At 41.6% G+C, this 26,392-nt stretch overlaps 1 protein-coding gene across 1 annotated transcript in view; it reads right to left on the bottom strand.

Annotated features, from left to right (window-relative positions):
- The window catches only part of KCNQ5 (potassium voltage-gated channel subfamily Q member 5), a 513,662-nt gene that overhangs the window by 43,203 nt on the left and 444,067 nt on the right, over positions 1-26,392 (bottom strand). Inside the window, exons 4-7 of the mRNA XM_038397155.2 lie at positions 19,132-19,307; positions 17,745-17,870; positions 9,949-10,059; positions 4,776-4,871 (exon numbers count right to left, since the gene is read on the bottom strand). Of these exons, the coding sequence (XP_038253083.1) occupies positions 4,776-4,871; positions 9,949-10,059; positions 17,745-17,870; positions 19,132-19,307 (509 nt within the window). The remainder of the gene's footprint in view (positions 1-4,775; positions 4,872-9,948; positions 10,060-17,744; positions 17,871-19,131; positions 19,308-26,392) is intronic.

Raw genomic sequence — 26,392 nt, 5'->3', positions numbered from 1 at the left:
ATACAGTATCAAAAGTATTTTCAACTTTCAGATTTATAATTGGACAAAAATGGTGAGCCAGACCTTTATCTGGTATAAGGTGGTGTAGTTAAATTGTAGCTACCTTGCCTTCACCAGCTTACACAAGCTGAGGATCTAGCCAGTTAGGTTAAAAGGTTTCCTGGATATTGTTCCATCATTTCCAATATGTACTGTCATACCATACTAATATGGGCCAGGTCTTCACTGACATCAATAGAGAGACACCAATTTACACTAGCTTAGAATCTATGTCTATATAGTCCTTTCAATGCCCTTTGCCTGGACATATTTAGTACCAACTGGAATGAAAGAATAGAAATATTAAGCCTGATTCTCCACTATTCTGCATCCCATCTAATGATTTACATCTGTGTGAAGAGAATGCAAAATAGGTGTAACATGCTACCATTTTCCTTTGGTAGCATTTCACACCTGCTTTGCATATGTGTGAATTACTACATCAGGGCATGACAGGGGAGGATCTGAATGCTAATTCCAATGCCATCACACTTGAAAAATCAGGGCTCTTGAAACTAACAACAGGTTTTGCAGCTATTCAGTTGCAAATGTGCATTTTTTATTGTTACTGAATGTGTGAAAAAATAAATAGAGCTTTTGAATACCTTATTATTAAGTCTGCGATTCTCTCAAGGAGGATGCGGAAATCACGGCCATAAGAAGTGGGAGGACCAAGGCCGCCGGAAACCTCCCCTATTCTGGCACCCCTGACTTATACGCTGCAATCAAGTCACCTCTCAGTCTTCTTTCTGATAAACTAAACAGACTGAGTCTCTTACTGTAAAGCATTATCTCTAATGCTTGAATAATTTTTATGACTATTTTCCTCATTCTCTGCAATTTATCAGTATCCTTGTTAAAATGTGGACACCAGAATTGGATGCATTATTCCAGTACCATTCTCACCATTACTGTATACAGAGGTAAAATCCAAGGACCACATTATCCCTTTTTGCCATAGAATCACACTGGGTTACTTGTTCACTAAGTCCTTTTCAGAGTCACTGTTTTCCGGGATACAGTCCCCATTCTACAAGTATGGCCTGCATTTATTCTTCATAGATGAATATTTGCATTTGGCTGCATTAAAACACATTTTGTTTGAATGGGCCCATTTTACCAAAAAAGTCCAGCCTACGCTATATGACTTCCTCTTCCTCATCAATATTTACCACTCTACCAACTTTTGTGTCATCCACCAATCTTATCTGCTGTAATTTTATATTTACGTCCAGATCATTGATGAAAATGTTGAATAGTGTCAGGCCTAGTGCTGATCCCTGTGGAACGGCTCTAGAAATATCCGCATTCAGCGTGATTCTCCACTGACAACTACTTTTTGAGATCCGTCAGTTAGCCAGTCCTTCATCCATTTAACGGGTGCCTTATTGATACTGTATAGTGCTAATCCTTTAATTAGAATATTGTTGTATTAGGAGCAGCAGGTCCAGAACCTGAGCCTGCAGGCTCCCAGGACAGCAACTGTCCCTATGCCACCAGCTAGCAGCAGAAATACTTGGCAGGTCATGAGTCAGAGGCACCACACACATAGGCACTGACTTCATGTGTGCTCTGAGGCTCAACCACCCACGGATAAAAAAAATAGGGGTGCTCAGCACCCATGGACTGTGCCCCACCTGTGTTGTGCCTCTTCCAACCCCCACTCTGCCTCTTGCCCCAAGGTCTGCACCACTCACTCTTCTCCGTCTCCTCCCCCATTACCCACCCTTCAGGCAGGAGGGGGCAGAAAGGAGTGAGTGGTGGGCAGGGGGGCCTCGGGGGAGGAGGCAGAGGAATGGGTGGGAAGCACTCGGGGGAAGGGGCAGAGAGGAGCAAGTGGCAGGAGAGTCTTGGGGGTGGAGAGAAGTCAGCAGTGGGCAGGCGGGGTCTCGGGGCAGAGAAGAGTGAGTGGTGCGTGGGGGAGGAGCCTTGGGGTGGGGGCAGAGAGGAGTGGACAGTAGGCACTTGGGGAGCGGGTGGAGCGGGCAAGGGAAGAGGCAGAGTGGGGTGGGGCCTTGGGGGAAAAGGCTGAGTGTGGAGGGAAAAGCTGGGGTCACTGGGAAAAACAAAAGTCAACTCATGAGCCCACACACACCATATGACATGCAGCCCCTGGAGGTCTTGATTGAGATAACATTCCCTAACCAAACTCTTAGTGTATCTGAAGTTATGACTATGAGGCCCAGGTTCTCCTACCAGCCTCTGGGGAAGTGGCACAGACCCGGCAGTGGAGAGTGGACTGCCTGGGACAGTTTGCTTCTAAAGACTGTGACACACTGGAAGGGAGAAACATGCATAGTGACCTGAGAGCTATGTCATGAAGGAGCACCTGGCATTGCAGAGACAGGTGGACAGACTGCCAGAGGAGGGCGCAGCACCTGAAAGGAGCTAATCCCCAGAGCGGCAGGAGGAGACGGTGAGTGGAGCCCATGGCAGATGCTTACAAGCAACATGGGGATCACTGGAGACAGCATGGCCCGGAATTCAAGGTAGGCCAGAAGGTTTGGCTCACAACCAAACATCTCCACACCAGACCACCCCATAAATTAGATCACTGATATCTTGGACCATTTCAGATCCACCAACTAATTAACCCTGCCACCATTAAACTCTGCCTGCCGAGGTCACTCAAAATACACCCTGTTTTCCAATCTCTCTTTTGAAGCCATTCACAGAATGGCTCATTTCTGGGCTGAACGCAACCACCTCTGCCACCCATGTCCAGCACTATGAAGAACACCTAGTCCTGACCATACTGGATTCCAGGATCAAGCTGGGACTTTGTGAACTGGGAGGGATATGGCCCCAAGGAGCAGTCCTGGGAACCAGCCCACCATGTACAAGCTCCCAACTTATAGAGGCTTTTCACAAAGGCAACCCCCAAAAAGCCAGGGCAGGTGATACTACATATGTGCTCTTGGGCAGGGAGGTGATTTTAAGAGCAGCAGATCTAGAACCTAGGCTTGCAAATTCCCTGGGCAGCAACCATTTCCTTGCCACCATGTAACAGCTCTGGTAGTGAAAACACTCAGCAGGTCATGAGCGTCATGGACACACACACATCACAGGACATCCCCCCACAGAGGGTATGATTGGAAGGACATTCCCAATTGGTCTAGACATATTAAGTAACATCTGCTGGGGATGAGTAGTGTTTATTATTTTCTCTTTAATGTGACTATTCTGATTCACAAATGCTTTTTTGTTAAGATGTACTGTCTTATGTTACTTTACTCAGTAAGTTTGTCTCTGCAATTATGTAGAACCCCAGCCAACTGCTGCTACAGACCCTGCTTCCTCATCCTGCTTCTACTCTCTGATTCCTGACCTTGGCTTTTCCTCCTGGCTCTGATACCAGGTTTCTGGGTAGGCGTGTCTTCTGCTTCTGATCCCTGGTTCCTGATCTTGGCTTTACCTTCTACCTCTGACATCTGGTTTCTGACTTGGCTTTGTCTCCTCCTTCTGACTCCTGGTTCCTGACTTAGCCTCCACTCCTGATGCTGACTCCTAGCTCCTAACCTAAGATTGATCCCTCCCAACTCCGATTCCTGATGTCTGACACTGGTTCTAGCCACTAGGCTGTCCGTCCATGACCTGGCCCTAGTCATCGGTACTAAGTCAGATGCCTTACAAAAGTTTAAGTATATTACTTCTATGCAGTTACCTTGATCAACCAAACTTGTAATCTCATCAAAGAATGCAATCAGAATGTATATATCTTGGAGAGTTTCACTCATCCTACAGCAGGTGCAAAAGGAACGACAAAGTACTTATTTATGCTGTCAATTAATAATTTATTAACTGCCTGAACATTCCAAAGGTATCTTTGTCATCGTTTTGAGCTTAGCGAAACAATGTTATATGAACTGCTCAGGTTCTTTGTTTTCACTTGCCACAGCAGTATGAAAAAAGACAATATATGGCACACATTTAAAAGAGTTGTTTTCCAAAACAAGTAAATAAAGATGATATCTGCATTTCAGTCCAGTACATCAAATACAATAAAGTTCAGTAGGAAACTGATTTCATTCTTTCTTTTTTTCGTATGTTTAGAGATAGAGACCTCCGGTATGAGAGTCATCAGCAAGCATTTCAATCCACTATGATCAGAAAGTTAAAATAATTGTACAAAATTACAGTTTAAATGATCCAATATACTCAAAAATTATCTCTTAAAACATTGATCTGCATTTTCACCTCAATACAACAGGTGAAAAGATGCTCATCATTTCAAGACACTGAACTATTCAATTCCATATTTCCAGCTCCTAGATTGGGTGATACTGAAAGCAATTTTCTGGACAGGAAACTCTACATTTTAAAGGAATGTATTATTCATCTCAGCACTGTGAACTCTCTAGTATTGAAAAGTAATTGAATATGGGCCAGAGTGCTGTGTAGCTCTTAATCCTGTCCTTTACTGATCAAACCTGTTTTCCCAACTAATTTATATAATCAAATGTCAAGCAGGACTGCACATAATTTGCATCCTTGCCTGGCCATTTTGGCATGGATATTAATCTGAAATTCAACAACGCATCAACCATGCACTGAAAAGCTGAATATAACATTCAGCAAATGCATGGTGTTTATTGAACACAGTTCATTTTAACAAAATGTTCAAATTGTGGCAATTAAACAATATTTCTGCAGAACTTTGCATAATACAGGAAGTAAAATTTACTTAACAAGCAGATAGTAATCTATTTTAATCCTCTCACTGTTTTGATATTTACCTGAATTAAACTGGCAGCTGGATTCCTTCTTTTCTCAAAATGTTTCTGACGGTGCTGTTCTTGTACTTTTAGTGCAAAGCCTGAGCCAAGAATGCCCTAGAGTAAAATATAACACAAAAGTTTTTATCATTAGGAAGGTAATTGTAAAAAATAATTTAAATACATCAGCTATGAAGTTATTTTGAGGATGATAAAAAATAAAGCACCACCATTCACAATAGGAATTGTTTTGTCTGATTATTTCAAACAACCACATTTACTACAGTACAAAAGTTTCACAATAGACAATGTCCATTCACTGTAAGACATGAGAATCCCTACATAAGAAATAACATTTGCAGTGTTATGAATGGCTTCGATGCTATAGGCTATGGTGTGCTACTGATATTCCAAATAAGGTATCTGTGTAGGCAGCCAAACAATCATGTATATACTTCACTTATAGTCACAACCCTGTGTTGTAACTTTTGAATTTAGAAAATTCAAAAATAGCTTGTATACACCAAGTTTTTCAGTTTAACTAATTAATCTGTAGTATTAATTCTATGTAGTTTGCAGTGTTGCCAACTCTCATGATTTTGTCTTGAGTCCCATGATAATTATTGTTTTCCTTAAAGCCCCAGCTCCTGGAGTCAAGTGGATATATGATGATTTCAGCCTTCATTCTTAATGAAAAAGTAAGTTTCTAGTTCTCGTGGCTGTGGAAAAAGCTTCAAATTGTGAGCCCAGTGCACCCTAAAGGCTCAAAAAGCAGAAGGTAAATAAAAAGAGCACAAAATCTATTATTTTTACATAATCTCATGATTATAAAGCCAGTCTTGTGATTTTTGGAAAGCCTGACTCATGATTTTTGAACATTTGGAGTTGGGAATACCGGGTTTGAAAGAAAGTTAATAATTAAATCTTTACCACTTTTGGCTTTTTAGAGGGTAAGACTATTCATTCTTCTGCTGAACAGGCCAAAAGTGCAAAGATGCTAGCTTGCTAAGCTTCTGCAAGAGGTGTTATTCCGCTGAATAATTTTGCATTATAAGGAGGAAAGATTCCACTTGACTCTTATGCAAGAAAAATAAAAGAAAATCCATGAAAGATACACACATCTTAATATATTTCTCCATAGTCTGACTAAACACAAATGTTGCTCATGAAGAAAATGAATGGCTACATGGATATGACATGAGGAATACATTTTCTGATATTTACTTTAAGGCTGTATTCATTTTTCAGATACTCATCTTCAGATATAAATATCCTACTCCCTAGTCATCTCTAAGAGTATGTTTTCTGCTAGGGATAATTATATATTACATTGATTCAAATACAGTGGGTACCATTGATGTCAACATTTGCCAATAGGTATTCCACTGTAATATCTGAGATAGTGCAGTATTGCTCTGTACTGTACAGTAACTCCTCACTTAAAGTTGTCCCGGTTAATGTTGTTTCGTTGTTACGTCACTGATCAATTAGGGAACATGCTCGTTTAAAGTTGTGCAATGCTCCCCTATAACGTCGTTTGGCAGCTGCCTGCTTTATCCACTGCTTGCGGGAAGAGCAGCCCGTTGCAGCTAGCTGGTGGGGGCTTGGAACCAGGGTAGACCAGCAGCCCCCATCAGCTCCCCACTCCCCTAAGTTCCCTGTGTGGCATCCGCCCAGCAGGCTATCAATTGCCAGCAGTTCAGCTGTCCCTCCCCCCACTGCCGTGTGCTGCTCCTGCCCTCTGCCTTGGAGCTGCTCCCCGAGACTCCTGCTTGCTGTGCAGGGGTTGGGGGGAGCGGGGGGCTAATGTCAGGGTGTCCCCCTCCCCCCAGCTCCTGCACCCTGCTTACCCCATCTTCCATAGAGCAGGGGGGACACACGACAGGGCTCAGGATGAAGGGAGCTTCCTGGCAGCAGCTGCGGTCTCAGCTTGCTGATTAACTTAACAAGGCAATATACCTAAGAGTGGGGTCAGCGTACTTAAAGAGGAAATGCACATCTCTCTCTCTCACACAGGGTGTGTGTCTCTGTCTCTGTCTGCCATGCTGTCTCCCCTCACTCCATTCCTGCTGCCTTGTAGAGTGAGCCTACATTAACAACGAGTTAACCCTTGAGGGCTCAACCAATTGCTAGCTCATCATCGAGCAGTAGGCATTCCCTCGGAAATATCCCACCCTCTGACTTCACCACCTCAACCAAGTTTCACAATCATCATAGCATTTGGTTTTCCACCAAATGCATCCGATGAAGTGAGCTGTAGCTCACGAAAGCTTATGCTCTAATAAATTTGTTAGTCTCTAAGGTGCCACAAGTACTCCTTTTCTTTTTGCGAATACAGACTAACACGGCTGCTACTATGAAACCAATCATCATAGCTGTGTACAATATTAAATTGTTTGTTTAAAACTTATACTGTGTGTATATATACATATATATATATAGACAAAAGACTATAGACAAAAGACTTATACTGTGTGTGTGTATATATATAGACAAAAGACATGTAGACAAAATACTCTCTCTCTCTCTATATATATAATATAGTCTTTTGTCTGACAAAAAAAATGTCCCTGGAACCTAACCCCCTCTATTTACATTAATTTTTATGGGGAAATTGGATTTGCTTAACATCATTTCGCTTAAAGTCGCATTTTTCAGGAACATAACTACAACGTTAAGTGAGGAGTTACCGTATTTAAACAAAGAAAATAACTGTGGAATCACAGATGCTGCAATGTTGTTGGTAAATGCTGATTTTTTAATGTTGGTCAGTCTATATGGTTAAATATAAAACTATTCTAATTCCAATTAAAATAATTTTTTTAATGATCTATATGTTAGTGAATAAATAAATTTTTAAATATTGATGTTTCATATGTACAGTGATAGGTTTAATACAAGAGGAAGTAAATGTGCCCTTTGGATCCAAGCTTATTAAATGCACCATTTGTATACACACTTTAAATGTTATGATATTTCTACCACTTCCAGTACTCATTAGATTATTCTCATTTCCATTAATGTTCCTTTAATGTCTGTAAATCTCATAAGCTCTTGTGTCTTTCTTATCAAGTAGTCATTTATGGGATAAAAATAGTTGTATTTTTTCATTTAACAGAGTGAACTTCTATTACAATCAGGGGCCAGACACCCTCAGGGGAGAACAGGGTGCAGAACCCCCAAAGTAAGTAATTGAATCAACTGGTTGTGCAATGTTATTGTGTATAAAGGTATGTCAAGTAAGGCCTTCTATGAAAACTTGTAATATTCTGAACTTGATCGTCATTGTGAGATACGCATACAGACTGTGGTTATGAATTTATGTGTTTCTGCAGCTATAAAACTGTGCTGATAATTTGTGCTGCAACATCCAGCTCTATCTAAAATTCTCTGTAATTTGAAGTCTTTAAATCATGATTTGAGGACTTCAGTAACTGAGCCGGAGGTTAGGGGTCTATTACAGAAGTGGGTGGGTGAGGTTCTGTGGCCTGCAACGTGCAGGAGGTCAGACTAGATCAGGGGTTCTCAAACTTCATTGCACCGTGGCCCCCTTCTGACAACAAAAATTATTACATGGCCCCAGGAGGAGGGACCAAAGCCAGAGCCTGCCTAAGCCCCGCCACCTTGGGTGGAGGGCCAAAGCCCAAGCCCCACCACCTGGGGCAGTGGCGGCGGACAAAGCAAAAGCTCAAGGACTTCAGCCCCAGGTGTGGGGGCCTGTAACCTAAGCCCTGCTGCCCAGGGCTCTTCCCCTTAGACTTTGGCTTCAGCCCCAGATGGTGGGGCTTAGGCTTCAGCCCTGGGCCCAAGCAAATCTAATGCCAGCCCTGGCGACCCCATTAAAACAGGATCACAATGCACTTTGTGGTCCCGACCCACAGATTGAGAACCACTGGACTAGATGATCATGATGGTCCCTTCTGACAAATCTATGAGTCTATCACAAGGTAGTAGTCAGCCAGGCAGGGGGAGGCTGCCTCCCCACTCGATGAGACTAGCTCCAAGCACCTAGCATGGTACAACCCAGGAAAAGACAAATGATGGGCCAGTAGAGTTAATGGCAAAACATTAAGACATCCCAGCTCAAATTTCCCCACCCTAAATAACTGAGAGTCGCCATGCAAGGAGAAAAGGGGGGGGGGGGAAGAGGGGGAGGTGGGGAGCCCTTAAAAAAGGAGACTTGAAACTCAAGTTTTTACGAAAAATGAGGGGCAGCGTCTAAGCTGGAAGCTGTATGTTAAATGCTGGATCTCCTATATGACAGATTCAAATATGAGTGAGCAAAGTACAAGCATATCGTTTATTATTTTCTTTTTCTTATTTCGGGTTAAGGGAAATAGAACAAGACAAGAGGAAAACGAGCCAGTTCGAATCCTTGGACACAATGGATAAAAAGCAGCTTGGAGCCTGTGTGTCCAGTATGGTATACAGCTTCTGTGTGATTTAATGCATTCTACTGCAGTCAATTGATAGATCTTACATGGTCATTGTAGACCATCCACTCGCAATGTCCTAATTTTTCCAACTGCAATAAATCCAGAAGAACATATCTGCTCCATCATTTCAAAACCCTGAGAGAAATGTATTGCTAGGGTATGAGGCACAATTCACAGGCAGAGAGAGGAATTTCTGTCTTTCAAAATGCAACAGGAGTAAATCCTGGAAAAAAGATATTTTCCATTTTTGTTCAGGCCAAACCCCCACACAAATACAATGATAAGTCTTTGCAATGACACTTTCATTTGGGCCATATCATCCCATCAGTTTTGACAGTGAATAAATTAAACCAATGTAGAATTCTGCTTCAAAACTGACCATATGGGCCTATACTTGTTTTTAACTGAATAATGTACTACTTAAACTCTGTGGTTAGGTAATAGAAGGCCATATCTGACTTACTAGCTCATAAGTGAGTAACTGTACAGTTTTAGAAACATTGGAGTCATAATAACCCAGTGTTCCAGGCTAACACCACAGAAAAAGGGGCTTTATGTAGATGATCCAACTGCATGATCAGATTTCCTTACTCTATGAAAAGGCACTTGAGAAAAGTTTGAACATTAGTGAAGGAGCTTTACATATTCAAACAATGACTCTTTATGCTGAAAGCTTCATGCAGCTTCTCACATCATGTCAGCCTTAGGAGTTATTGAAGTTCCTATTACCTTTTTTTTATTTTTGTAAAGATACTCACAGCAGGTAGTGCAAAGAAAGAAATTCCAAGTAGAGCAAACCCAGCAGAAAGCAGCCTTCCAAGCCAAGTAAGAGGAGTTTTGTCTCCATAGCCAATTGTTGTCAATGTGATCTAAAAGCAATGAATAAATACCATGTGCAATAGAAGTACCTGAGAGAAAAGCTACAGATCAGATACACAGTATGCAAGAACTTTTCCAGTAAATAATCATTCACTAAGACACATGAAAATCTAAATGTTGCTCTTATAACACAATCTTCTATTTTAGAACACATCTGTAAAGGAAAAACATTATTTAAATAAATGGATATAAATAACTTTGTAACAATGAACAGAGGGGATCGGGGGGGGCATGAGGGGTCATGTGCCCCCCCAGATTTCTGCCTTCCATTAAGCACAGAGGTTTTCAAATTGGAGATCACCCCCCGTCCCCTCCAGTTTAAAAACCATCACCTCCTTCCAAGAGCCAGTGGATCGGAAGCTGGTGGGAGCCACCTGGCCTGCTTGTGTTGGATCATATTAAATAAGTTCTGTATTAAAATCACAAATGAGTTTGATTCCCCATAGTTTAAATTCCACGGTATTACTAATTAAGAGGTCTCTTGGTTTTTGGTACTGTTTCTCTCCCTCTCTGTGTGAAACTTACAAGCTGCTAATTGTGTTAGTACATTCTAAGACAGAGTCTGTTCTCAAAGCAATTCTTTGTAACAACAACTACTCACACAGAGAGAGACTCAAAGCAATACTCTGTAACAACAGAAACAGCACCCAGAGACTCCCCGCCCTTTTGTTGTATTCATCTCGCTTTGTTAACAATTGTGATTAAAATAGAGATAGAGGATGTATGTGGATGGATGCTTGGTGTGGATAATAACTGTATGATCAGGGAGGTGCCAGCCTAAGAATCCAGTGTCCATCGGCTGAGGAAATAACCAGAGGACCTCCGGAGGGCAGACTGGAATCCACCCAACAGCCTCAAGGATGGGAGAACCAAAGAACAAGATAACATCTGGCAGCACGGAGCTGTCAGGAATGTGCCATCTGCTGATTGATTCAGCAACAGCATGATGAAGCAATTCCCATAGACTGGCATAGGAAGAAATTCCTATAAAAATGGACTCTAGAAAGTGAGAACTTTGGGGTCTGATTCTGCAAACCAACTTCCAGGAGCATAAGATGAGCATCTGACAAGGCCCTGCTCCCTCCTCATGTCCAGGCCACTTGGCCAGTGGCTTGGCATGAGCAACTCTAAGACTGGTAACTATGATAACAACCTTGCAGAACCTGTGTGTGTGTGTGTGTGTATGAATGAATGTGTGAATAAATATGAAATTGAATGGAATGTTATAGCTATAACTAACTGCTTATTATGATTCTTTTGGTATTCACAATAAATGTGACATTTTGCCTTTTCCCCTTTAATAAGATCCTGCTGGTTTTTATTTTATTGGTATAACACTTGGGCCTCTCCTGCAAAGGAGCCTGGCGCCAGCTGGTGATGCATTCTGGAGCCGGACCCTGCCTGTGGAGCCTGGCTGCCATGACATGCTCCCTGAGGCGCTCGCTTGCCACAGCCCTGGCACTTCTTGTTCTGCTGCTGCTCCTCAGCCCAGAGGCAATGCCTGGGTCAGTGTCCCCCGCCCCATCGAGATTTATGCGTTGTCTCTGACAATGAAGATGTTATAAGTGGATCTGAGCAGGTGGAAATCATACAGATGGCATTGTCATTTTTTTGTGCGCATGTAATTGTACCATTCATTTAGTGTAACAATCAGGAATACACTGCAGGAATTTGCACAACAGACTACATGTGTGCCAAAGACTACAATGCAAAGATTTAATATTCCAGTGATGAAAAAAGAAGTATAAGTTCATAGATAAGGACAAGGTCAAAGGAAGTGCAGAAAAAAGTTATATTTTCTATGATCACATTTGGACAATTAGAGCTGAGTCATCTGTTGCAGTATAAAAACTCCAAGCACACAGGATGAAAAGATGCACTAAAAACTAACTGCAACTAACTAACTGCAACAAGGCTGTGTAAAAAAGCACCGGAGATGTTTCTTCACTAGAAACATGGCAGAAACATGGCTGCAGCGCTCAGTCAAGCTAAGTTTTTAGTGTCAACCTGGCATTAGTGTCCCAATGACTTCAGAGGAATTTGTCACGTCAACACTGATCATTGGCTATAGCTTTTCTGAAAGCAAAGATTGCATAGGGAAAGTCAAAATTAAAGTAAAAACGTGTATTATGGCTCCATGAGACTCAGCCCAGAGCCGACTGCACCTAGTTGTAGCACTCAGCTTTGGAGTGAGCTATCCTTGTTACACTACTAAGAAGTAGCTCAAATCATCAGGTAATATCAGCTCGGGCATGTATGAGGATAGTATAAGTGAAGAAAGATGGCATTTGTAAAACACTCTTCAGAACTCCCCTTCATGTGAAAGGGTAATCAGAGACAGTGTATATACGCAGAAAAAGTTGTATTGTAGAGACCAGGGTCGCTGTCATGTATCACAAATACAGATCATGACAGTGCTCAGGATGTGCTGGAAGGCTCTGCCTGTGCAAATCAGCTGCTACCACCTCTCAATGAATTCATGCCACCTCTGACTACAGTATGTATCCCAAATGTTGCCCCATTGTCTAATGCAGTTTATTAAGATGTCTCAAAGGCAGAACAAGCCAAAAGTTTGTAGTATCTTAAGGATGGAGCATGAGGAACAGATTTGCACTGTAGGGCACATTATCAGGAAAAGATTGTTTAATACCCATCAGAGTTAATAGATCACAGAAATCATTTCCAGAAGAGACCTGTTCCTCACTCTGGGAAGAGTTCATTCCAGTGCAGAATGTCTTGCGACAGCACCTCTGTATCAGGGGCTGTATGGGGGACGGGTTTCCACCTGCCAGGGAAATGGCCTCCATGCCAGTTCTCCATACCCTGCCACAAAAAGTTACTTTGGAGCTCTGGCCAAAGGAGGGGTCACAGGTACCTATTTACAGTGTTCCAGTACCCCAGCAAACCAGCACGAAAGGGTTGTGGTGCTATTCCTGCCCACAGACTGGAATAAAACCCCTGGCAAAGGAGTGTGAGAGAGACTGCTACTGCATCCTGGGACTGGATTGGGGTGGGGGAATTTTGCCTCCCTGTACATCCCCTGCATAGAAGAATGAATACTGCAGCTTTAGGCAGGTAGAGTGACTTTCACCCACCTATGGACCAAGTGGGTTTACTAACTCCAAATGGAACACTGAACGGCTCACATCCACAACAGAACAAAGTTAATTTTAAAGGGTAAGATGGACAACAGTAGGCTAAATGCCAAGGATTCCAGAGCTTGTGATTAGTGGAAAGCTTGGACAAAAAGAACTATTTTACTTAATGTTCTAAATATGGCCAAGTTCAGGCTTAGACAGTTGTCTGGCAGAAGAGAATTTCCAAGGAAAATGCCTGCTATTCTCTCAAAGGTCACTCTTGGGAAAGGTGGCCAAAGCAGTGCAGCTCAATGCAGAGGTCATCACTGGGCAAAGGTGGTGAAATAGTTTCTTAAGTAAATGGGATGTAAGCTATTTAGGGCTCGTAGGTAGTAAGCAGTACCTTGACTGCTTCCATTGTTGAGGACAAAGCACAGGTGTGATGTCTTAGAGAAAGGCAGGCTAGCTAAAAAGGAAGCAGTCATTCACTACACTAGCTGAAATAAATTTGCTCTAATACATTTGTTAGTCTCTAAGGTCAAAAGTACTCCTGTTCTTTTTGCAGATACAGACTAACACGGCTGCTACTCTGAAACCTGAAATATTCAAGTGGCTGTCAAGGCTAGCCTCTGGGAGAGTGACCCATAGTAATGTTAGCATGCCTGTGATGGGGTCTACCTCCAAAAGGAATGGCTTCTTGGCCTGACAAATGACTGTTGCCATATGGGAAGCCAGGAGCAGCTACGAGGCTTCTAAACCCTTTTGACAAAAGGTCCGTAGATGCCTTCCACTGGCAGAATGATTACTGACTTTGCTAATTCCTCAAAGTGCTTCCCCCTGCCAATCAGCATCAACCTCTTTTTTCAGCATTGAGCCTAAATCAACTGGCTTTCATCAATTTTCCTGTCTCTGCCAGAAACTGGAGAACGAGGAGATGTCTCCAGTTGGGCTGCGGAAAAGGAGATGTCGAATTTAGTGTTGTCTGCATGTTAATGACATTGTAGGGTAAAAGTCTTCCCAAAAAGTTAGACAAACTTTGAGCTCTATGAATCTTCACACCTGAAAGCCCTCTGGAGAGAAGAGCAATCACTCAGCACAGAATTTATCTGAAGAAAAAACAGGACCATATTAAAGCAAGAGTCCGAAGGACAGAAGTTCCTTTCTGTTTAATTAACATTCCAATAGTTTGTTCTTTAATCAGATGCATTTATACGTTTCTTAATAAATAATTCCCTTTTGAATCTCCACGTACTATGAGGTTAATTGAAAGAATTAAATTTGTTCAAGTTCTGATAGCGTTGAATGGGAAACTTATCATCAGTATTTCATATCCATTGTAATAATATTATCCATGATTAATTCATTTGGTATTCACATAGTTGTTGTAGATATTTCATTATTTTATTGTAATTACAATGTACTATTAGAAAAGGAAAAGACAATATTACTGAGAGAAACTCTGAAAAGATGCCAGCTATACAAGTATCTTTTTTACACCATACTAAATTATGTTTTCAGGTAAAACAAATTACTATATATGATAATTGCAAAAAGCACACACTTTTGTACAGCACTGAAGTGCTAGGGGCTTGAATAACAAATATTTAAGCCAAGGAATGCTCTCCCTTCCTGTTCCCACATTATATATGGTCTAGTAAAATAATTATTTTATTTAATTAATTTTCCATCCTCTACAAGTATTCTTGCTATTTGAGCCCTGCATGGCACCCATTGATCTTGTTTGTATGCAATGTTGTTGTAGCCACGCTGGTCCCAGGATATTAGAGAAACTAGGTGGGTAAGGTCTAAGTCCTGAAGAAGAGCTCTACGTAGTTCAAAGGCTTGTCTCTCTCACCAGAAGAAGTTGGTCCAATAAAAGATATTACCTCACCCACCTTGCTTCTCTATTAATTTGGTTGGCATACATAAACCAGAACTGTGGGAGCTTCAGCCATAAGAAAATACACATTGATGGCATTTATGTTATGTTAGAGTTGCAGATTGGAAATCTAGATGTATTTAAACTAACAGATCATATCCTGCCTTTGATTTCAGTGAAAAACTCCCATTGACCTCAATAAGAGTATCACATATGGAATGATGGCAGGATATGGCCCTTAGATAATTTGATTGAATGAGTGTGCTAGTGTCAATTAATTACAGCATACTGGTTATGATGAGAAGGCATTATGAGTGTTTCTAGAAGCCTGGAACTTCAGAAGATGATTCATGGCTAGTCCCCCCCTTTTTTTTTTAAACTGGAACATCACAAAACCACTCTGGGACTTGATGTATACAGTGGAATGTAAATTAGAATAATTGTTGCAAATAAACAAATCAATGAGACTAAGGGTTGACGCCCCCTAGAATGTCATGTGATCTGACCTTTTCAGAATCTGCATGTGGGTTATTCTGGCAATCAGAACAAGCAAGACTACATTTCCCACATACTGTTTTACAGATAATACAGCAATTATCATTATTAAGAGGGAAACAACAAAAATAACGAATTAGGGGGATATGCTGATTTTCAGTAATTTTATGCACCTGAATATATTAAGAATTTAAATGAATTCAGGTTAATTAAAGAGTAAAAAAAAATGTTTTCAGGTTTTTGATTATAATTTGTTTTCCTGTTGATAGCAAGAAAAAATTCCTGTTTTCTCAGTTTGCACAAATTATCTGACCTATGAGTCATACATATTCATTTTCACTGTATGCAAAGTATTTTAGGCCACCATTTTATAAAATGATTGCTCCCTAGCAAGGCTTTTCCTTCTAAAATATCAAGAAGGGGAGAAGCAAATTATAAAATTAAGCTTTTGTTCATGCAGTTAAATCTGCTTGGATCTGTGGATTTGACTACAGGGTCAAGGCCTGACTTTGTCAAAGCCCCACTGTTCAACTATGAACTTGATCCTGCTATTGTGAAGCAGTCAGAACTCTTTCTGACTTCAGGCCATTCCGCTCTCAGTTACAGTGCAGTAAACCCAGAGCAATTTACATTAGTGTAACTGAGAGCAGTGTTTGATATGATGGTTTAACTTTAAGTCAATTGGACTCTTAACTGCATTAGGATTAAAGGATCCAATATTAAATATTTTATGAGACATTTTTTCTTGACATTTTAAAACAAGTCTCATCATGCAAAATACTTCTGTATTTTTTATAACTGTTTCTGTGCAACCAACAGATACTTTGGGTTCTGCATGTTCCCAGCTCACAATTCTACTCACTGATCGTTCAAAAATACAACCCTTGGGGAGGAAGGGTAACCTATGGCCTAAGAATGAGTGAACTGGTTCAAATAAAAAGGTTTGGGAAACCTACCTTTTGCCCAAAAAGTAAACAAACCCCCAAATGCATATTCTTTTTGGGTTCAGAAGTGTCTGGGAATTTTTTTTGGTTTTCGTTGTTTCTCTAAGCAAGTTCAGGTTTTGACTAGTCTGTGAGTCGAAGCACAAGACAGACTTGGGTCCGGTTGAGTTCCTGTCAGCGCAACACCAGAGGTGGGGAAGTTACCTTTTTAGTCCTCTGATCATGGAGCATGCCAGAGGCTGGTTCAGCCCCCCAGGCTTCCCTTAGTCAGCCTAAGCGATGCTCTAAATTATGGTGATACTAATGGCACCACTGACTGGCTGGGATTACTGGAGCACAAGGTGTTCTACTATGGGAATAGGAAAAAGAAAAGGAGTACTTGTGGCACCTTAGAGACTAACAAATTTATTAGAGCATAAGCTTTCGTGAGCTACAGCTCACTTCATCGGATGCATCCGATGAAGTGAGCTGTAGCTCACGAAAGCTTATGCTCTAATAAATTTGTTAGTCTCTAAGGTGCCACAAGTACTCCTTTTCTTTTTGCGAATACAGACTAACACGGCTGCTACTCTGAAACCTATGGGAATAGGAGTGCTGCTTTATCCCCTAGAGGGGGATACACCTACAAGAGGTTAATAAGCAGCTTCCCTATTAGGGCAGCCTTCCAGTTATCTGAGCAGAACAGTGCAGTTGAGCATGGACCAAGGATCTATCTCACTATTTGCATAGTATTTGTATTCCCACTGAAAACAGAAAAACTCAGAATCTTGTAAGAAAGTTTGTTCTGGTGAGATTTTTAACTAGATTTCAAGATCAAAAAGGAGAAATCTGAATAAATGTCAAACATCTAGAACTGATTCTCCATTTTCTTATACCACGTATAGTTACTTAATCCCCGGTTTGGCAAAGCACTTAAGCACATGATTACTTTTAAGCACGTGAATAATCCTATCTCTTTCAGCAAAGCATACAAGCATGTTCTCAAGTCCGATGGACTTCAACAATGCAGCTGCACTGAAGTTTGAAGTTAAGCATGTGCTTAAAGGTCTTGCTGGATCGGGGCTTTACATCTGTGTAAAGCGGGTGTAAAAATGCTACCAAATTAGGATATAAGGGTAGCATTCACACTCATTTTTCACAGATGCACATTCCTATTCAAGACACAAGCACTAGGATACTCAGAACCACTATAAGTTTACATCTTTTAATATGTGCATTCATGTAATACAAAATATTCTACAGTATTAGTTAAATAGTTCAACTGATCATTCTATACTTACTGTGCCCCACCAGAGAGCATCTGCATATGTAGAAAACTGAGTATTTGCATCTTTTTCCACCAGATAGACAAGGAAAGAGGAAAAGATGAGTACTAAAAATCCTATGTACCAGGCTGTGATTAATTCCTAGATAAAAGAAAATAAATATCAATCTGTATTAAAAAGATTAAACATAAAGTAGAGTGGCATTTGAAGAAAAAATAATTAAACAGTCCATATTCTTTTGGCATTTTAGCAGTTAAAAATCAAATCCTTCTCAGTTCACATAAATTATCTCTAAACAATGGGTAGAAGTGATTGGGAATTTTTCAACCGAATGTTGGAAAATGCTGATTCATCTAAAAGGTTTCTCAGGTCCAAGATGGGAAAAGAGCTAACACAGAACAGCCAATAGACTTGTGATTAGGGCACTTATCTGGGATGTTGGAGCCTGAGGCTGAAGCTCCTGCTCAGTGTGATTTGGAGGAGAGACTTGAAGCTGGGTGTCCCACATCCCAGGTGAGGGCCACAACCAGTGGGCTACGATGTCATTCCTTCTCAGTCTTTCCTGTTGGAGCTGTTTCACTTAATATAAATCATTAAATATTTGTTGTGCCAGAGGGATATTTTTCTTTCATTTACACTATCTCTTTCTGAAGAGCTCATGCCTGTGATTGTATCAACAAACTGACTTCATGGTCATTAACTATACTACATGGATCTCAAAGTTGTAAACAAGTATAGAGCTCAGGAGCTTTGTCTAAATGAAGGGAGTAGGCAATGAAATGGCTAATGTGTGTACTTACCCCTTCCCTCTGCTAGCTGGTCACATATTCTGACATTTTTTCAAATATGCTACCCACTATCTAGTGAGTGACACCCAGAGATTATATGCTTTAATGCTACTGCAGTTAATTAGAGATTCTCTTTTACTTTATGTGGTAGTGTCCTGTATTTTGGAATCAAATATCCACTACGGGGCTATTCTATTGTGGGGTGGATCTCTTTCTCTCTTCTCTCTCTCGTTTTTTTTTTGAAAGGCTTCATTTTCATTCCAGTGTGGAATCTCATATTTTTTCATGAAAAAGAATTCTTGTTCTCTGGCCAGCCTGAACAATGGGCCTGATTTCCCAGTTCAGTTTGACACTTGTGTAACTCCACTGCTTTCAATGGAATTACACCAGCATCCAACTGGTGGTGAATCAGGGCCAATATTTTTAGCATATTTTCAAAAACCTGAATGAACATGAAAAGATGTATTTTTGATAATGCATTACATAGCCAACATTACTTTAGGAAGTTTTAGGTATTCACTGGAATCTGATAGATATATGAGGTGATGTTGATTCATAGAGTTTTGTTGAATCCCACTGAAGAATTAAATGAAATAAACTGCCATGACAGTTACCTTGCTATGTGCATAAACTACTGAACCTAATAATTTCCAAGTCCCTCCTCTTCGGTCCATGCGCACCATACGAAGGATCTGTAGGAAACGAAGACTTCTCAGTGCTGATGTTGCAAAAATGTTACCCTGAGTTTTTGCAGAAACAACTGCTATTGAAGCGATGAGAACAATGGTGTCTGAAAGAAATACATTACAGAATATATTAATGTACATAAAGTGATCATGAACGTAGACATACATATGCTGAGTGAAGGGAGTTGTGCATAAAGAGGAGTCCTTACTCCTATTCAATTCCCTGGGAATTTTGCCTGAGATAGGACTGTGGGATCAAGACTAGAGTCTAAAAAGTGCATAGAGACCCTTCAGGATGAAAATCATTAGCTACATTAGAAATATTAAAAACACATACTGATAAGGCAGGCAGTACGGAAGGAACTAGTCGCCCTGTGGAAGGTATTTTCAAGCCCTATGTGTAGAACTGTATAAATCATCTGATGGTTTAAAACTGCAAAAAGAAAAGGAGTACTTGTGGCACCTTAGAGACTAACAAATTTATTAGAGCTTTCCCCCATAGCCAAGATACTGCCAAGAATGACCTTGAGCGGATCACTGCGGACTATGTGGCTCTGGGAAGAAGGATAAAGGAGTTGGAGGCGCAAGTGGTGTTCTCGTCCATCCTCCCCGTGGAAGGAAAAGGCCTGGGTAGGGACCGTCGAATCGTGGAGGTCAACGAATGGCTACGCAGGTGGTGTCGGAGAGAAGGCTTTGGATTCTTTGACCATGGGATGGTGTTCCATGAAGGAGGAGTGCTGGGCAGAGACGGGCTCCATCTTACGAAGAGAGGGAAGAACATCTTTGCCAGCAGGCTGGCTAACCTAGTGAGGAGGGCTTTAAACTAGGTTCACCGGGGGAAGGAGACCAAAGCCCTGAGGTAAGTGGGAAAGCGGGATACCGGGAGGAAGCACAGGCAGGAAGGTCTGTGAGGGGAGGGCTCCTGCCTCATACTGGGAATGAGGGGCGATCAACAGGTTATCTCAAGTGCTTATATACAAATGCACAAAGCCTTGGAAACAAGCAGGGAGAACTGGAGGTCCTGGTGATGTCAAGGAATTATGACGTGATTGGAATAACAGAGACTTGGTGGGATAACTCACATGACTGGAGTACAGTCATGGATGGTTATAAACTGTTCAGGAAGGACAGGCAGGGCAGAAAAGGTGGGGGAGTAGCACTGTATGTAAGGGAGCAGTATGACTGCTCAGAGCTCCGGTACGAAACTGTGGAAAAACCTGAGTGTCTCTGGATTAAGTTTAGAAGTGTGTGCAACAAGAGTGATGTCATGGTGGGAGTCTGCTATAGACCACCGGACCAGGGGGATGAGGTGGATGAGGCTTTCTTCCGGCAACTCACGGAAGCTACTAGATCGCATGCCCTGATTCTCATGGGTGACTTTAATTTTCCTGATATCTGCTGGGAGAGCAATACAGCGGTGCATAGACAATCCAGGAAGTTTTTGGAAAGCGTAGGGGACAATTTCCTCGTGCAAGTGCTAGGGGAGCCAACTAGGGGGAGCGCTTTTCTTGACCTGCTGCTCACAAACCGGGTAGAATTAGTGGGGGAAGCAAAAGTGGATGGGAATCTGGGAGGCAGTGACCATGAGTTGGTTGAGTTCAGGATCCTGACGCAGGGAAGAACGGTAAGCAGCAGGATACGGACCCTGGACTTCAGGAAAGCAGACTTTGACTCCCTCAGGGAACAGATGGCCAGGATCCCCTGGGGGACTAACATGAAAGGGAAGGGAGTCCAGGAGAGCTGGCTGTATTTCAAGGAATCCCTGTTGAGGTTACAGGGACAAACCATCCCGATGAGTCGAAAGAATAGTAAATATGGCAGGCGACCAGCTTGGCTTAATGGTGAAATCCTAGCGGATCTTAAACATAAAAAAGAAGCTTACAAGAAGTGGAAGCTTGGACATATGACCAGGGAAGAGTATAAAAATATTGCTCGGGCATGTAGGAAAGATATCAGGAGGGCCAAATCGCACCTGGAGCTGCAGCTAGCAAGAGATGTCAAGAGTAACAAGAAGGGTTTCTTCAGGTATGTTGGCAACAAGAAGAAAGCCAAGGAAAGTGTGGGCCCCTTACTGAATGAGGGAGGCAAGCTAGTGACAGAGGATGTGGAAAAAGCTAATGTACTCAATGCTTTTTTTGCCTCTGTTTTCACTAACAAGGTCAGCTCCCAGACTGCTGTGCTGGGCAACACAAAATGGGGAAGAGATGGCCAGCCCTCTGTAGAGATAGAGGTGGTTAGGGACTATTTAGAAAAGCTGGACGTGCACAAGTCCATGGGGCCGGACGAATTGCATCCGAGAGTGCTGAAGGAATTGGCGGCTGTGATTGCAGAGCCCTTGGCCATTATCTTTGAAAACTCGTGGCGAACGGGGGAAGTCCCGGATGACTGGAAAAAGGCTAATGTAGTGCCCATCTTTAAAAAAGGGAAGAAGGAGGATCCTGGGAACTACAGGCCGGTCAGCCTAACCTCAGTCCCTGGAAAAATCATGGAGCAGGTCCTCAAAGAATCAATCCTGAAGCACTTAGAGGAGAGGAAAGTGATCAGGAACAGTCAGCATGGATTCACCAAGGGAAGGTCATGCCTGACTAATCTAATCGCCTTTTATGATGAGATTACTGGTTCTGTGGATGAAGGGAAAGCAGTGGATGTATTGTTTCTTGACTTTAGCAAAGCTTTTGACACGGTCTCCCACAGCATTCTTGTCAGCAAGTTAAGGAAGTATGGGCTGGATGAATGCACTATAAGGTGGGTAGAAAGCTGGCTAGATTGTCGGGCTCAACGGGTAGTGATCAATGGCTCCATGTCTAGTTGGCAGCCGGTGTCAAGTGGAGTGCCCCAGGGGTCGGTCCTGGGGCCCGTTTTGTTCAATATCTTCATAAATGATCTGGAGGATGGTGTGGATTGCACTCTCAGCAAATTTGCGGATGATACTAAACTGGGAGGAGTGGTAGATACGCTGGAGGGGAGGGATAGGATACAGAAGGACCTAGACAAATTGGAGGATTGGGCCAAAAGAAATCTAATGAGGTTCAATAAGGATAAATGCAGGGTCCTGCACTTAGGATGGAAGAATCCAATGCACCGCTACAGACTAGGGACCGAATGGCTCGGCAGCAGTTCTGCGGAAAAGGACCTAGGGGTGACAGTGGACGAGAAGCTGGATATGAGTCAGCAGTGTGCCCTTGTTGCCAAGAAGGCCAATGGCATTTTGGGTTGTATAAGTAGGGGCATAGCGAGCAGATCGAGGGACGTGATCGTTCCCCTCTATTCGACACTGGTGAGGCCTCATCTGGAGTACTGTGTCCAGTTTTGGGCCCCACACTACAGGAAGGATGTGGATAAATTGGAAAGAGTACAACGAAGGGCAACGAAAATGATTAGGGGTCTAGAGCACATGACTTATGAGGAGAGGCTGAGGGAGCTGGGATTGTTTAGTCTGCAGAAGAGAAGAATGAGGGGGGATTTGATAGCTGCTTTCAACTACCTGAAAGGGGGTTTCAAAGAGGATGGCTCTAGACTGTTCTCAATGGTAGCAGATGACAGAACGAGGAGTAATGGTCTCAAGTTGCAATGGGGGAGGTTTAGATTGGATATTAGGAAAAACTTTTTCACTAAGAGGGTGGTGAAACACTGGAATGCGTTACCTAGGGAGGTGGTAGAATCTCCTTCCTTAGAGGTTTTTAAGGTCAGGCTTGACAAAGCCCTGGCTGGGATGATTTAACTGGGACTTGGTCCTGCTTTGAGCAGGGGTTGGACTAGATGACCTTCTGGGGTCCCTTCCAACCCTGATATTCTATGATTCTATGATATTCTATGATTTCTATGAAAAGGCATTAAAAAAACCAGTAACAGAAAACAGAACCCTCTCAGTTACATGAGTCAAATGGAAGTATTTAGACTTATAAATATACATTTTATTTTCCTATGTGTGCAAATACTATGTGATGCAATTGTGCAGTAATGAGCTTCTGGATACAAGCTCCCCTTATATACATTTTCCTGGGAGAAAAACAGAAATAAACTTCGTTGCATAAATGCCCTCCTAAGCATTCATTTAGCTGGAAAGTTCCGGCACGCCGAGTGTTAATACTTTGCATAAGAGTTTGTTTCTTCACAACAAAGATTTAAAATTTTTTGTTAAGTGTAGTGTGCTTGTTTATAACTCTTGGAGCCAGTGCCATGCTTAAGAGAGGATGAGGAGAAGAAACACTGTTCAAGCAGAGACAGCTAGATGCATTATGGCCTGCAATAGCTATGAGTAGTATGGAATAGAAAGGGGTATTTTTAAATTGTTGGATTCCAAGCAATTTTATTTAAAAAATTACTAAAAATAGTTACCCCAGAAAAACAAGAAACGGTAGACTAGCTCTTACTAATTGCTTCTCTTATCACCAAATCAGGGCTGTGACTTCCACTGTTTTAGGCTATGACTATACTGTGAGCTCGGGATGTGATACCCCTATTTGCGTACACATACTCACACTAAAAGAAAAGGAGTACCCGTGGCACCTTAGAGACTAACAAATTTATTAGAGCATAAGCTTTCGTGAGCTACAGCTCACTTCATCGGATGCTAGTGCAGTAGCAGTGGTAGCAGCAGCCGAGGCACATCAGAACCACCCCTCCCCAGAGTGACGCAAGTTACACCAATGTTCGCGACATTGCTTCTGCCGCTCGCGGAGCTGGTTTTATTATGCTGAAGGGAGAGCTCTCTTCCGTCGGCACAGAGCATCTTCACCAGATGCACGGCAGCAGCTCAGCTCTATTGGTATCGCTGCAGCGCTGTATGTACAGACATGGCCTTAGTTAACTTCCTCTCACTAATTCATGTTGAAGTCTTACAGAGGTTTTCCTTGGGTTGGTTTCTTCCTGAGCCTTCTCTGGTTTTCTTAGCTCTCTGTGGTAGTTTGCCCGTAGAGATGGGCAGGATAAGCCGATGAGTGCTGTGGGTTCGTTGAGCAGAGTAGTAGGGAGTATGTGTGAGGGGAGCTTACCTGAGAGTTTTTTATATTCTTCTCCTTCCTCGTTCCATGAAGTTACAATAAAACACACCTCTTTCAGGCTTTTTTAAATTCAAGTTGATTGCTGTCCTTCTTTCACTGGCTCAGTATCATCGTGGGTTGTCTTTAGGTGCCTCTTCATCTTTAGAATATGCAGTTTGTTAATGCACATATGTGTTGGAGTTTTAATTCTTTCTTGAGGATTGCATTTCCTGTGTCTTTGTGGCAGAAGATTCTCAGAACATCTCTAAAGTTAGAGTTTTAACACCTTCTTTTTATTCAATACATTTCTGAGATATTTCTTTAGTTTAACTAGACTTCAACAGGAAATGAAATTCTGTTTTCAAAAAGACTAAACATTCTTGTTCTTTACAGAAAGACTTTTAGTTCTCAAAACCGACTTTTTAAAATTAAGTCATTCTTAAAGAGAGTCTTCAGCTTAAATAGTTATTAAAAAAGGTGTTGATTCTACATGCAATTTTTGGAAAGATGATTCTTGTCTTCCTGATTTGGATGAGGGAATTGCTTGAGCACTGCCAGTAAATAATGAATTCCCCAATAAATATAAATATTATATCCCTAAATGGATTCTTACATTAGTAATAAGTTTAGCAAGCTCAGTAGATTCAATGTTGGTACATAAAGCATTTTATCTTTTACATAGCAGTGACATTAGGAAATTATATTTGGAGCTTTGCATTAAGTTGACGTATTTGCAAGTAAGCATTTCACAAAGGTATTTGCCATTTCAACATTTAAGAAACAAAATGTTTAAAACATTTCCAGCTAACATGTTTTTCTGGAATTTCAAAGACACAAGCAGAGGTTATTTGGGGGGAGGAGGGGTAAGGGGAGGAAACGTGTGTGTGGGGAGGTGGTATAGCCCACCTTAACACCTGGATTTATTGCTCTGATAACACATTCCTACATTCCTTTTTGAGGTACCATGCATAAGGAACATCCTCACATTTTTTTTTTTGCACACATTCAGGTTTTTTCCAAAAACAAGAATGTTTTACATGGCTTGTTTTCTTGAGATAAGGATCACATTTGTCCCACACTGGTATCTTATATAAAGGGAGATGCGCTGGCCTAGATAAAAAGAAAAGGAGTACTTGTGGCACCTTAGAGACTAACAAATTTATTGGATGTATCAGTGGACTGTCCACTAAATGCATCCGATGAAGTGAGCTGTAGCTCACGAAAGCTTATGCTCAAATAAATTTGTTAGTCTCTAAGGTGCCACAAGTACTCTTTTCTTTTTGCGAATACAGACTAACATGGCTGCTACTCTGAAACCTGGCCTAGATAAGACACTCTTTTGGTTTGTTTGTTTATTGACCCACACTCCTTAAAGTTACAATCTGTTTGTTATAGCAATTAAACTTCTATTAGATATTTTGTACAAAGTAAAAATTTCAATAACCAACACATCTTTAAACACAGCACAAAAGAAAACAGAGTAAAGTTTAAAATGCAGCTTTTTGGAGTTTGTATAATACTCTTTGGGGTAATCAACATGATTTCATGGCTAAGAAGGGGTTATCTTCCTTACATTTGCTCGTCCTTGGGAGATAGAAAGTAGAAACCTCCTGCAATTTCTTTAATCAGCCTGAACATTTTGTAACATAAATAACTAAAACATACACAGGTTTTATTATATTCTCAAGCACCCTGGCTATAACATACTTGTAGCTATATCTGAATAATACCCAGTAAAGGTACAAACAAGTTTGCAACGACCTAATATTTTTAAAAAGTGATAATTTTATAACTATCATTTCTCTGTTGATATTGATATTGAGGTCTCTCCACCAGAGGAAGGAACAGTACCTTCAGCAACATTGGGGCAGTTATACGCACCAGTGGCCCTTGCTACTTGTTTGTAAACAGTGTAGCTTGTACTCCCCCAAGCACAGCCTAGCAGCTGTGTGTGAGCTTAGCCATGGTCACTCCATCACTTCATCTGGAGTACTAGCAGTAGCTCCCTTGTGGGAAGGGAGCACAAGGCAGCAGTATAAGGGCTGCTTTCTATGCAGGTGTCAGCAATAGACTATCAGTGCTCTGTCTATCTGAAGTACCCATATAACTCCCCTCAGGATGGAATCTAGTGCCTTATAGTCTTTAATGTATATATTTAGTCTCACAATACCTCTGTGAAATAGGGAAATGCTATTAGCCCCATGTTG

This window comes from Dermochelys coriacea, chromosome 3, assembly GCF_009764565.3.
Source record: "Dermochelys coriacea isolate rDerCor1 chromosome 3, rDerCor1.pri.v4, whole genome shotgun sequence".
NCBI lineage: Eukaryota > Metazoa > Chordata > Testudines > Dermochelyidae > Dermochelys > Dermochelys coriacea.
Note: the sequence above shows the minus strand (reverse complement) of the source record. Positions and strands in the feature narration are given on the sequence as shown.